Raw genomic sequence first — 15,241 nt, forward strand, 5'->3', positions numbered from 1 at the left:
CTGACCCATGCGACGATGCTCGCCACAATAAATAGAGGTGCCCTCACTACGAACGAAGTTGAAAATTTCTGAGAAGGTAATATTATCAAGATTGAGAGATTTTTAAGGTTTTAGGACGAAATTCACGGCTTTTTCCAGGTTTTTTCACGGTAGACAAAATTCACGGCTAATTCACGGTTTTAAGGTTTTCACGGTTGAGTGGGAACCCTGTGAACCCTTTCACTGCCAACCCATTTCGAGTGGGATATCCGGAGACTGCCAAGGCTATTTTCCGAAATTTGCAACATTTCAGATTTTAAAAATTTTCAGCTATTTAATTTTATATAATACATCTAGATTTTTCCAAATACTTAAGATATATTTATATCTTATAACCAAACATAGATTATGAGGGTTTACTTAAATTACAGTCGTTGAAAAGGGTGAAATCACGAGAAAAAAGTCAAATAAGTCGGCCCCTGGCAGTTTTTGCTCAACCAGCGAGGGCCGATATATCGGCCCGGCCATGACATTATGGAGACACTAATTGTCTCATGTAAATTAATTAATATAATTAGGTGTAAGTCAATAGTGGGGTTCCGATTAGTTGCTAATGCTTCGAGGACGAACCGCTCAATGAGTTAAGGGAGCGTTCACCAGAGTGTGCGCAACAATGAAAAACAAGAGAAAGATGCGAGGAGGGGAGGAGGAGCAATGACTCGAACGGCAGGAGAGTGTGAGTACATCACATTATCTGCGAAAGGGTGTCAACCGTCGATTTTTCGCCTCGATGGCTCGAGAAATAGCTACGGATTTTTTAAAAAAGGAAACATATTTAGGCCTCTTTATTTTTCAAACTCTAATGCAATCGATAAATTAGATAAACTTAACGAACAAGCCCGTTAACATAAACGGCCATTGGGAAAACAATCCCCTGACCAAGGAATCGAACCAAGGACCATTGAATTTCTGGGCCACTGCGCAGACCACTACGCTACATAAGTTCCTTAATTCCAGGATTTACTTAGTTCCTCATAGGCTGTTTTACACGGGATTCGTCATTGCGCAATCTGGCGTATGTACCCTACGAAGGCACGATCAAAATTGCGTCGTGTAAAGCGGTGAACTAATGAACTTATGGCAAAATAGCTCCTGCTCTAATTTCGATCTCGCATTCTCGCAATTTCAACATTTTTTTCAGTGCTAACCTGCGCAACGAAGCAGGGGCGCAGCTAGGAATTAAGGCTAGGGGGTGTTTTAGGCACAACTAATACTGGGGTGTCTGGGGGTATGGCATACCTGCCAGGGTTAGCGGGAGGCGCGAGGACCCTCCGGCAGAAAAAAATAAAGATAAATGGTTAAAAATGATGAGTTTTACGACCTTCTGAGGGATATTTTTGTTAATACTTACACTATTCTGTAGGCAATATTAATCCAATTAAGTAATGTGCATTAAACTTAAAAACGTTTCTGAGCTCAAGGGGGGTTTATCCCCCAAAACCTCCCCCTCGCTGCGCCACTGCAACGAAGTACCCCGTATAAAACGCCCTTAATCCCATCAATTTACATAAATTTCACCGTCGTTAACGCACAAGGCCTGAAAGATTACGCACATCAAAGATTTGAAATCGTTGGCCACACTAGCCGCCACGAAACCAGAGGACCACGATCCCGTGACTTTGAATACTCGTGGCGGCTATTGTCGTCAGGGTAAACACGTAAATAAATGTCTCACCTCGAAGAAGTGCGAGGAACTGGGAGAGATGTCGGCGCAGAGCGACGTGAGCGCGGCGGCGCTGCTGAGGGAGCGAACCTGGGGGCCATTTCCGCTTCCGGCCGCCTCCCGCGCCGACTGCTCCCTCATCGAGGTAAACAGCTCCACCACCTGAGAGAAGAAACAATCGTTAGAAATCAGGCAGAACCAGATGCATAAAATATATACCCTTAGTACCCTTATAGTCAATGCTTGTCTCTATCTCAAATTCGAAAATTTTAATAGAGTATTTTCTCACATGCAAAACATTCATACAAATAAAGGAAGATTTTGACAAGGTCGACTATCATAGGCGGATCTAGGTGTGGGGGCACATGCCCCCCCCCGCCCCAGGCCCTTAAAAAATATGCAAGATTTTCAATGCGGTCCCATTATCATTGCGCTCGTTTTGTATTACGAGGTATCCTTGTGCCCCCCCCCCCCCAGAAAGAAATCCTGGATCCGCCCCTGTCGTCCATAGACACTGACAAATTTTCATTATGAGAGGGTAAGTTTTAAACGCGTAATTTGTAGCGAGAAAAGAAAAAATAAGATCGGCTAAGATTCGAGTGATGCATCACCTCAAAATAATGTCGGACCGTCATAAATGCGGCGCTTCATATAAACACTCGTCGAACACCACTCAGCAGAGCTTCGAGAGACTATAGAACCGCTACCGAATTACAGGACCGAGGGACAATAGAACTCCTGCGAACATGCCAGAGGCTAGTCAAATCTAAACTACATTCGAAGCTCCTTTTAGCGCTTCAAAACACAATGTAGAGGAGGAATAGGCAAAAATTAGGGAATCATATTCGCCACCCATTTGGTAAATTTTCAAAATCCCTACAAGCTTTATGCACTCGGAGAAAACTAAATGTTTGGGAAAAAAGAATTATTACCGACTTAAAATATAATACCCAAAACGTGTAGAAGGATAAGAGTTTATCCAAACGGCCCAATGCGTCAATACGAGGAAAGATAACAGAAAAAGCGATACACATACGAAGTCAATCCCAATTTAGATTCGTGAACTAAATGGCACTTCCCTGCGTTATTGCCCGGGTGGACTTGAGTGGCAGGATTTCTCTCAAGAGGAGTTGGACAGGCATTTTGACTGTCGTAAGGGTTCGTGGACTAGAAAGGGTGGGAGGGAAGAATAAAGGCGTCAACATTCAAAGCAGTCATTCCAGAAAATATGAGCTCATATGAGTTATACTATGAAATTGAAATAATACCGCTCAGCACAGATCGTGGTACTCGAAAAGATTTATATTTTTAACAGTCAAGCAAAATAAACGCATTTCTTCTCTTCTATTGACTTTTGTATGCTATAAAAGATGATGGTCTCTCAAGTCTAGGAGGTAAATAAATATCGTCCTTTTAGCACTCCAGATAAACAATTGATTATTTTCTTAACTTGGTATATTGCTGACTATTGCACTTGCTGACTTGGTACTTAGTAGATTGCATACTAACATACGCTCTGTACTAACTACCCTACCACATGATTTGCCTCGCGCTAAAGATTTATTACTGAGAAATGATAAGGCATTAAGATCTGCTTTGAAACTCTGAGCGAAATAATATTATGGGAGGCTGATTTTGTAAAACCTAATTTGACCTAAGTATATTTTTATGCCTCTGACAAACCATCCTTTGACCTAAAAAAATCATTGAATTTTTTTCCAAAAGTTGGATAATAAAAACCAAAAGGAATAAGCATTTTGAGAAACTCGAGGCTGCTCCAGTGTGGATAGCTGTATGCAAAGAAAAGGAAAGGATAATATTTTTAGAAAATAAAAGAGAGAAGAGACCTAATTGGAAGATAGTAGCAGAAATGGCAATTGAAGCTTGTAACTGCAATGCAAAATGTTCCCGATGCAACCTGGAATGCCTGTTAGACTGTTAGCATTCTTGAAGAAGGCACCTCGCGGAACACGGTTAACGTCTCGAGTCATCGTTGAATAGGGTCGTTTTCTTCATCGGAAAAAACGAAAGGCATTGATTGGGATTCGCTACCCACCATTAATGTATTCATAACATACAAATTATTTGGTTTTAGAAATCCCAGTTTAGACGAATGGCAATGGTCAATTTTAACAGCATTTGAAAAAGGTCAGATTGGCGCCCATGCGGTGCCACTCCACGTGACGTCACAGGGACCTAGATTCTATACGAGTAGATAGGATTTTTACATCGTCTGAGATTACCAATGCATGCATGAGGCACAGACTTAAGGGAAACATCTCTTAATAATCACGTATTAAAACTGCCTAAGGTCGGAAAGTTTCCTTCGTTTGATAGGGTATTAATAATCCTTAAAAATCTTGAAAATTTTCACTTTCCATTCAATCGCGAAAAATAGATATCGTCATTTAAAATCCTATAAGCGTGAAATGCGTACTCCAGGAGTAATAATCTTTCGATTTAGGTAATAAAAAAATAATAGGAAACCACCCTATTGCCAACAGTACTTAAAGTCTCCACACATTGCCCATGATAAGATCGAATTTCTCTGAACATTTTCCATCACCACCAAAATTCGATCCCAGTCCCTCGGTATGGAGCATTTCATACCCACCTCATCATAATGAGTCGGAATGACGCGTCGGCTATTATAAATGCTACGAATATTCAGCTCATTCAATATGTTCGAGAGATATATCTTTCATGATTGAAAGAGAAGTGAAAATAATTTTACATATAGCATTAACTGTGTCGACGCAAACGAAAACACGCACCTTCAAGAGAAGTACCCACTGCCCATGAATAAATTAAGCGGGACAAAATATTCCACGCCAAATCAGCCTCGATCTGAATTCGGATAGTATAACTTCATGATAATTATTACAAAATTAATGACCGAATCTTTATCACAGTAAAAATATCGAAAATGCGAATCAATCACGACGTCATTCCCTGTCTCGAGTAGGAACGTAGAAAAACGAGTGAGACAATGACCAAAAACGTTACTGGCATTGCACAGTGAAAGAGTATTTCTCTTCGAAAAGAAAGCCTCTGCGAAATATTTTACTATCTATGACAGAAGACGCGATATCTCTCACATCTGCACAACAAAACTAGCATAAAAATTTTAATCGCTCAGAGACCAACAATATCGTCTCCAGAAGAAAATGTTTCCCGCTATTCACCGCCTTACTAACGAGAACGCCTGAGGGGACTTATTTTACGGCCTTTACGAAAATTTTATCCCTTGAAAAGCTGCGCGTCATTAATTTCGCAAAGAGCGAAAAATATATAAAAGAGATACAGATATACGAGGGAGATTAATCCACAAAACCATTTGTCTCCATAAATAAACGCCGATGAGGAAACAGAAGGGAATAACGCGATAAAAAACGACAATGAAACCACCAAGAAATAAAGTCCTTGTGTAGGCTTTCGCGGTGTGGCGAAGATTCAGGGTGGAGGTTTTCGGGGTTAGCACCGCGAAGATTGGTCTCTGCAGACAACAGTTTCGCCGGCATTGCAGCAGGCTTCTTCGGGTAAATGAAGTCACTTCATTGACCTGAAGAAGCCTGCTGCAGTGCCGGCGAAACTGTTGTCTGCAGAGACCACTCTACGCGGTGCTAACCCCGAAAACCTCCACCCTGCACCAAGAAATATAATCCGTTAAAAGTTGGCCGTGTATGAACAAAAGATGGGGGGCACAAATGATTCATGATTTTGTCAATATTTCACACGTCAGTAGACGTGTGAAATATTGACAAATATTTTCACGACAGAAGTTACGTCTTCATGAGACCGTATGGAGATTTAGATTAGCAACAAATTATTCCTGGCGATAGTTGAGCAAATATGAACGCATAGCCAAGTTTCAAAGATGGCGGTGAACTCAAATAATTAATGGAACTAATCTGGTAATCTGGAAAATTTTTCGACCCACATCCGTCGAACCGCGAAAAACAACCTGCAGAATTCAGTTGTTTCACTAATGTGCAGCAGGAACATTGGTGGAAGTGCAAAAAAACCTCCCATCCCCGATTACACAACATAAACTCATCTGATGCTGCATTGGGGCTAATCGTGGCTCCATTTGGCATTGCGCTATCCGCACTCCGGGGATTGTTGACGAGGAAATTGCACCGGAAAAGCCCGTTGTGTTAATAACAAATTCATGCTTCCTCCTATAGGGCCAAGACCTGTTTTTTTTACATTTATGATCATTCTGACCACGGTTTGAAAAAAGACCACGGTGAAAAGACTACGGTCTGGCTAAATCGAGTGGACTGATTTCGTATCACTCGGAACGTGGAGCTTGCAGCGTGGAAAAAACATTTTATAATCTACGATCGTTCGAGGACTAAAGCAGACTTCTAAATTAATCTTAAACGTCGTACTACACTCTTGAGGTACTTCTTTAATTAACGCCGTGGAATTTTTTGTACGACAGTTATCATTTCTTCACTCTCATTTATGATACCTTCACAAGAGTTACATAAAACCCCAATGACGGTAAAGTCGTTCGGAAGATTTTACGGGGTTTCACGAGCGAAACGAGTTTGACAATGGAATGTAGGCGGGTTTAGCAGATACGAATATTGGCTATCTCTGTAATAACAACTCTATGTCACCAAGTTAACAGGCCTGAAAGAAACTATATACCACCAATCAACCATGGCAAAAGGTATCGAGGAAAAATCGCATCACCGCATTCGAAACAAAAAGAGAAATCACTCCTCCTCATAGGCCCACTGCGTCCCGCAGTGGCCAAAAATAAAATCCTGCGAGTCATCTAACTTTCTGCTATTCGCCACGAGAGATTAATTTGCATCGTCACTCAAGTCATTAAACTCACATTCTTCCCACGAGCGCAATCTAGGGAAGTCACTTAAACACGCGATTCCAACATTAATCTAGAGAAAGGCTACCTCGCCCACATACTTTGGCGTAACCGCAATGATGAAGAACAAAACGCACATACATTAAGACGATTTTTACGTCTTTATAAAAATGAGAACGTGCACTGGCGTGGGGGTTCACGGGGTTATTTTTTAAATAAATACCAGGGAGGACAAACGCGATGCGCAGTGGCGGCTCGTGAGTCAAATGCTAGGGGGGGCGCACTCCACCGGGGGGTCATAATTTTTTAATATTTCGTGTATTTTATTAAGTTTTTACGGCAATCTAGGAATTAAATTTTGTGATGCCATATGTTCCGTTTTTTTCAACAAAAATACCTAGTTCTCCTAATAAGGCTTGATTAATAAATACTAAATGCAGAAGACTCTCGGTCATACGGATCGGCTTAGTCCGGACTCTCGATTATACTGATCAATGATCTTGAAGAATAAAAATATATTTGCTGCGATATTATGCAAATACAAACGAAAATACGTTTTAGCGCCTACATTCTTCGTGCGGATATGCCCGCAATACACTTCTGTTGTTCGCTTTGCAATCATAATGCGTTATTTGTCAAATCTATACAACATTTGCAATGATTTAGGTAACAATGACACTTATAACACCTGAGGAGGGAGGGGAGTGTCACAGACTTCCACTAGGCAAAAAACACTACTAGAATGCGCGCGCTTTGCTATTGCAGATGTACACTTTGATGGCGGTGTTCGCGTTGTTTCTTGAATACAGTATGATTTAAAATCAACAATTAAACATTTCTCACACATTTTTAACATAATCTGAAATACTCACATGCCTTTAGTTATATTGCAGAAGTCCATCCTTCTTTCCTTTTGTCCAGCAAAGTGATCAATTACAAGTTCGTTGAAATCAGCGCCGGACAACAATTTCTTTCCCATTGAACGCATGGCAAGGGCACTAGTCTATAAATAAACAAGGGACGACACAAAATAGGCCGACGAAAAATACGACCAAAAAGAACAAGGTGCCTGGACACAGAATTGTGACAATTTTTCCCTATATTTCCCTAAAAAAAACGAGCACTGTTGATTAATTCAAAATTGTCTTCTTGAATGTACACACAGCGCTAAGAAACTTCTTAATCGGCAATTACGCACAGTTAACTCCTCGAAAATGATGTCTGAACTCATTTCACTCCGTTCCTTCCGAGAGTCTTGCCGTTACTATAAGGACGACTCAAGGGAGATAGAAGTCGTGGTCAACTAATGCTGATTCAGCTGACGGACGAATTTAAGGTCAGCAAAGGCATTTAAACAAACAAGGACGTCACGGACCATCTCCTTGAGTCTAAGATTCATATGTGGCAAACACACGAGACGCCAACGGGTCGCATTTGGAATAACCATGTCTTCGAAATCATTGCCATGATATAATAGAATATAAATTCTAGATCGTAAAAGACGACGGCTCTGAGCCACAGATAGGAGTTGTAAGGATCTCCGCACTGATATGAACTCTTCGAAGCCATTTAAATCAGACCGAAGTGGACATTTTCCGTCAGACAGCTACCGCTCTGCCGCTGAGGAATTAGGTGAACATGAACTAAAAAAACAAGGACGGCTAGAAAAATGATGAACCTACACACAAAGGGTGCGTTGTACGCGGCACTTCTTGACAGTCATTGAATGACTCTATTTAAAGTCACGTTTTACGGGTTAAATCATGTTTAATCCTTCACCCTATCACGCACGCGCCTATTTCTTAAATTATAAATCAGTGGGGAATGTTAACTGATTTTTTCTAATACTGCAGGTCTTTTGATAAATTTATCTGAAAAATAGGTACCGCATTTCTAAACATCGGGAAGATATGAATACATTGTTCAGGCCTAAACATTATAATATTAGTTTCCCCAAGGTTCTTGAAATCCATAATCATAATAGAACTGTGGCAAATACTCGAGAATGGTTTTCCTACATCAATACGGCCTTTAACTGGTTGGATTTTATGTGTTCCGGAATTCAAACACCAAAAAACGCAAGCATAATGGGATAATTTATTTTCTGTAGCAATACCTACCAGTAATTAAAAATTAAAATCGTATAACTACACCCAGTACAGTGATCATTCTGATTCCGTACGTCCCTTTTCTGTGGCAGCACCAAGTAGACGCCAGATTATACGCCCGCCGGCCTGCGCAGCGATGTCAACTCACACGTCGCTCTGCGCATTTTCGGACGACGTCCCAAGACTTCCATAAGACACAACGTTAGACGCGTCATAGCACCAGCGGCCCCCACCACTACCACTCTCCATATGACTGCATGGGGATGGATTGGGACGTTCTGGCCAGCGCCCCACGGCTACTAATACGAACTTCTCGCGCTATTTCTTTTCGTGTTTTTCCAACACTTTCGATGTATGGGACTGAAAAAACACTTTGATTAATCAGATGTATAATTATAAATTAATAGATTTTTATTATTTTTACTTTTTCAAATATTTGGGAGGGGCGGCGTCCGAGAGTCCTTATGGGCAAACCGCCACTGGCGATGCGTTTAATGATTTTCTCTTCAAGACATTAGAAATATATATTGGCGAGAGAAATTTATGGAAATGGTTCACTAGATTATTTACAGAAACGTGAGGAAAGGTCGCTGAGTCGTGTGGGATTCGATATAATGTGAGGAAAAAATGTTATTTCCGTGAGCCGCATCCTGCTTCACCCGGAAGAGGGCGCTTTTTTGTATTCTCTGGGCGCCGCGGACTTCCGCTCTGTTATTGTTTTGACTTTCCACAGGACTACGGACATTGCTCATATTTCGAGCATTTACGATATTTTTAATTGAGATTCATTTTGAACAGCGCTGTCTTTACATCACTGTAACCATCAAATAAAACTCCTGTTTAACCGAATTTAAGCGGAGATAGCCCTTTCGGTAAGCAATTTCGTCCATGATAAACAAAGGCGCATCTAAAAATATTATAATGAAACCTAGGTAATTCGACGAGTTTCTAATGGAAAAAGTAGTTATTTTACTATTTTTTTATTTTATTCTCAATCCACCGAATACAGCTCATATTGGCCATTTTACATCGGGGTATTCAACAAATTTCAACAAGTAAACGTACACGAATAACCATGCCCTGGACAAGGGAAACCTACACAGGCGGGACTCGAACCCGCGACATATTGTTTGGCAGGCGAGGGCGTTACCCCACCGCCAACGAGACCAGCCGATATGATTTGATTGCAGCATTTAATGCATTTTTGATAAGGTAATAAGCGACTTCAGTCTTCAATTTGTATGATTAGATGACACACATTTCAGAATATAAGTATTTTGTTGTACCCCACAATCTTCCTGCCTCGTGATTTTTGTCGTCAAAAATATGAGTCCGCGGCCTGCTCGCTCGCACCAAACGCGTCGCTGACGAGAGACAGACGAAACAAGAGAAAGCGAAAGATCGCCAACGCCGCTGCTAAACGTCGAGCCGAGAGTGAGCGAGCTCCCCGGGGTGCATTTGTGACTTAGAGCACACGCACAGCCAAACCGGAACATTCGTAATTAATAACGACTCGACATGCACGCCCTACAGGCCTGCAATGAAATCCACAAGCTCACTTCCTGACAAAAAAAAAAACAAATAACAGACAATCGAAGAGGGAGAGTTGAAGGGTTAGACTCCTACGGTTTAATGGCCCTCATTGCCTCCTTTAATATAAACATAGCATAAAATGCCTCACTTTTTAAAAATTAAATCTACTCCGAAAGTGAAATCCTAAGCATATAATCCCAGTTTGTAACTTAACGGAAACATATTCACTGCTTCGTAATAGGGTAGTTTCTTCATAAAAGAAAACGAAAGGCATTGATTGCGATTCGTTACCCACCATTAGTGTATTCGTAATATACAAATTATTTGGTTTTAGAAATCCCAGTTTAGACGAATGGCAATGGTCAATTTTAACCGCATTTGAAAAAGGCCAAATTGGCGTCCATGCGATGCCACTCCACGTGACGTCACAGGGACCTAGTTTCTATACGAGCAGATAGGAGTTATACATCGTCTGAGATTATCAATGCATGCATGAGGCACAGAGCTCAGGGAAACATGTCTTAATAAACACCTATTAAAACTGGCGAAGGTCGGAAAGTTTCCTTCGTTTGATAAGGTATTAATAATCCTTATTTAAGCCAAGCGCTACCAGCTAGCAGGGTACTCTGCTACCTGCTATCGTATCAGCGCTTAAGGCCTCGCCCCAAGATCACCTCACTTGCGGCAGCGGGAACCAGCATGACGTCACACGGGCTTTTCCCAGCATCCATACTTAGCCGTCGCGTTTTCGCGCCCTTGAAAATTTTTACTTTTCATTTAATCGCGAAAAATAGATATCGTCGTTTAAAAATCTAAAAGCGTGAAATGCGTACTCCAGGAGTAATAATATTTCGATTTAGGCAATAAAAAAATAATAGGAAACAACCCTATTTGTCGCACTTATTATGCCAAACGACTGACAAAAGATAATCAGAGGAAATCAACTTGGCTGCAGCCATCTTGACCCAAAGTAAAGAACCGATGAAGAAGTGAACGTTGAAGAAACCACTTTCAAAGTCAAAAGTTCGCACCTCACACTCTGAGTGTGATATTATAATATGCCCACGATTTCAAAGAACTACCTACATAGCATTCAATTGAAACCGTATCATTGATTTGGGCCAAAATCCAGAATCTTTTCTGTAACCTTTCATACTTCCCATATTGGCTACATAAGAGAGAATTCATCAGTTTGTATTCCACATAAAAATTATGATGTTTTCCTATCAGATATCAGACTTATCAGCGGTTTCCATAGATCTGGCCTGAATCAAAATGGTGATGGTAATACAGAACACACCAGGGTGATATCAATTTTGTCATTACTAAAATCAGCGAATGCTTCCGGATATAAGGTATCGTGGTATCTTTTATATTTTAGAGTTCCCTTCAAAATTTTCTACTTTTAGATCCACACGACCTTTAGCTGGAGAAAAATAATACAGAATTTAAATTTGGCACCTCGTATACGAAAATGTACGTATTTATTTAAATTACGGATACGGAATATGATTACCGCTTCAACACAATTAAGGCCACTCATTTCCACTAAAAAGTACGCCCACAAGATCTTAAATATGGCTGCATTGTCTCTGAGGCATGTTTGATTATGGACTCGAAGTCTTCCCTGAAGCATACAAGAAGTATGCATTTACCACAGATATCGAATATATCTAAATATGCCTAAATCAACATAAAAATAATGAGTTATCTAAACTCGGTTTGAAGAACCATGATTTCAAACAAGACATCGATTATATATGGTCGCCAATCATTATAGGATAGCTACATCAAATTAACAAGCGTAATTTTCAGCGCAAATATGAGTTGAATGTGGAATGAACTACGCAAAACATAATATTAAAATCGACACGGGAGAGATTACGCAGCATTCACCTACGTAATTCCTAAATTGTTGTATAATGGTATTTGAGATGAGTTCGGAGGTTAATGCGCTTTTCAGAGCGATGAATATTCATTGCTTTGACCTTCGAAATGTCGCCGGTGTTGGGCGCCAGTGGGAAAGCCATTTAAACGTTCCGTCGTCGAGAGGAGACTGAAGCAAGCTTATGGGAAGGCACGTAGTTCAGCCATCGACAGAAGGAAGCAGAGATATCATGAGGGATGAAACAATGCGAGGGTGCAATAGCTTCACCCTCGCACGATCCTAAATCAGTACTACGTACGCAAGTACTTACACACGCAGTAATAGGAAAGTTTCATTAACACAAACGGCATACATCACGTTTTTAGAGCAAATACAGCACACATAATGTCCAAAATTCTCCCCTAATAATTTAACCCTTAATAACCCAATGTTGCTTCTAAGCAAGAGCAAAAATGTTTAAACTTTCAGCTCTATTTAGGAGATATCTAAACAAAATATTATTTTTTAGTGTAAATTTTAATGATGAAATATTTAGCTGCCACGATAATTATCATTTAGTGTAAAATTTTCAAGTTTTCATAATGAAAAATCTTGAAATTTGATTTCTCCCAGACACAGCTCTGGGTTAGAAAGGGTTAAGGTTATAACTTTTGCGAGCTATCGGAGGCGACCACCGATAGATTTTCATGTAGCTATCCCGTTTAATCTTCAATTACCATAATCACTTCCTGTTATAAACTCTAAAAGTCTATTCACGAGTATGGTTTTACGAGTCTCGTATGTCGATCACGATTGGTATGTTATCATGCACCATCATCAGTTTAGTAGTAGCAAAGGAAATTTAATATATATTGATGAACGTCATTCGTACGTTAAACCAACTTTCACCAAGTTAAACTAAGTGACAACCTGTATAAAAATGCGGAAGGGAAGCCTAATATTAGACTCAAGGGAAACCTAATATTTGTGGCCATCAGTTGAAATAGCACCATTAGAGGAGCATATTTTGAAACTTTCATGAAGATGACTTATTGGTTGATTTCCGTGCCAGCCCCCTCGGGTATCAGCCAAAGAAATAGCAGAATGCTGTATCACTCCAGCGAGTGGAATGGAAGTGTTATGGAAACGGTAAAATTTATTGACACACAAAATATGACGCAAATCGACGCTCACGGATCGAAATCAAATTTACCTTCACTTATCCTAGAGTGACATACACTCGTTTCTAATGATTCAACGATTCAGTCATGCAGTATTCATCCAGCTAAGTAGATGAGAGGCCTAGAATACTTTCGGCCGGCTACTGATTTATCACAAAAATTGCAGAAAAATAAGCAGTGGGCATAAAATTGGCATTAAAAATAAAATTGTAACAAAGCAATGAAAACAGAGAAATGCTGGATTATATTCTTAAATTATACGAGAAGTTTATCCAAAGTAATGCACTTTAAAATATTTCAAATTCGGAAACAATAATTCACCAAATTAAATATTGCCGAACAACCTCTTATCATTAATAAGATTTCTTATTCATTTGTTCAGCCTTCGGAAACTAAAGCGATATTATAGGGCTAGTCAAATACGTTTAATGATTAGTATCCCGTAAGTTATAGAAAAATGAAGAAGAATAAATAACGCAGTCTTTCGCAATGTAATCATTACATGGCAATAATCTAAAGGACTCAGTTTTAAAATCTTCTATTCCTCTTTTCAGTGTCCAGATACCACTCTCAACGCTAAAAAAAACGACAGTGTTAGCGAACTCCGGGAAATACATGGTATAATTCAGCCCCTTCTCTTTCTGAAAACCCTTTTCAACGGATTACTCAGCCGGAGACACGATGACTCACCTACTTGCATCGTTGGCCAAGTGGCGCAGTCATGTCTGTTGCTGACCAGCGAATTACGTTGGCCGAACTGGGAGAGATAGTTGCTGATAAGAATGAATGAGATGAACCTCATGGATGTTTTCCGACTAAACGAGAGAAACTATAGGGATTATGGAAATAGAAATCTGCAGTAGAAAATATTATTACGACACAATATTTCCTTCCCCGAAATTATTAATGTTTCCGTGTGTCTAAAAGATCAGATGTTACCACGGAGACGAATCATAAGAACCTGCAAAGCAAAATTAAATGATGTAAGCAGACGGTTGGCAGCAGAGATATAATAAGGCTAAACACGCAAAAGATAATAAAACGAAAGCTAACTACTTCGAAAACACAAATAGCCGCTTTCCGGCAGAATATAATTGAAAAATCGGAATCAATAATACGTCTGAAAATTAATGATTTTATCGCGTCTTGATTTATTAAATTGGAAATAGTAAATAATATACTAATTGGCTTGTAGTTATAATCGAGAACAAATTGGATCCCGAAATAACAACATTTTAAGCTTCGGGGAAAAGGGCTGCAAAGATTCGCCCATACCAGATTGAAGCTGAGAAAATAATTTGATAGATATCATAGATTGTGAAATAAAAACAAAAAAGCACCGATTTAGGCAGTGAACGGTAGAAGAATATCAATTTGATAAGAAAATTTGAACCCTCTCGAAATGGATGCAGTCAGTTTGATCTAAGGCCACAGAAATTAGCTGAGATTGCTGTGTTTTGTGTGACCTTGATAGTTCGAGGATAAAACCTTAGTACAATCATTAATGATCACAATGATATGGACTATTACAGCCTCCGAGCTGCACCAAAAAAATTTAAAAGTGGTAAATGCTACATAAATTCCCCTCTGCTTGATCTATTTAGGCGTATATCCCGATTAATAATATTAACAGAGGAAAATAAGCATAATGTTAGGATTTGTTGACGAAGTAAGATAGAGGGAGTTAACACACATGGACTTCAGAAGAAAAGAAAATAGATTTCTGACTACGGTATTGTTAATATGCAGCCTAAAAACTGAGAGATCCTCAATGTAGCTTGAAAAAACTACCAAAATATAATCGGACAATGTTCGCATGGAAACAAGGCATGATAAAAAAAGGCGATCAATGTTCTGTTCTGCTAAAAAAAACTGTACATTTAGAAATGTTTAAGGGGAGCAAGTTAGCCTACTGAGTAGAGCGTTGGACTTCAGACGAAAAGGTTTCCGCTCAAATTCCGGGCGAAACCCAAGAACACACACCTACATCTTATAAGGAACATGATTCTTTGG

General features: G+C 39.8%; 1 protein-coding gene across 4 annotated transcripts in view; it reads right to left on the reverse strand.

Annotated features, from left to right (window-relative positions):
* Positions 1-15,241, reverse strand: part of LOC124153417 (TBC1 domain family member 1) — a 315,494-nt gene that overhangs the window by 24,281 nt on the left and 275,972 nt on the right. For all 4 annotated transcript variants that reach the window (XM_046526553.1, XM_046526556.1, XM_046526555.1 and 1 more), the window contains one exon: positions 1,715-1,864. In XM_046526553.1, the coding sequence (XP_046382509.1) occupies positions 1,715-1,864 (150 nt within the window). The remainder of the gene's footprint in view (positions 1-1,714; positions 1,865-15,241) is intronic.

Source organism: Ischnura elegans, chromosome 2 (genome assembly GCF_921293095.1).
Source record: "Ischnura elegans chromosome 2, ioIscEleg1.1, whole genome shotgun sequence".
Lineage (NCBI taxonomy): Eukaryota > Metazoa > Arthropoda > Insecta > Odonata > Coenagrionidae > Ischnura > Ischnura elegans.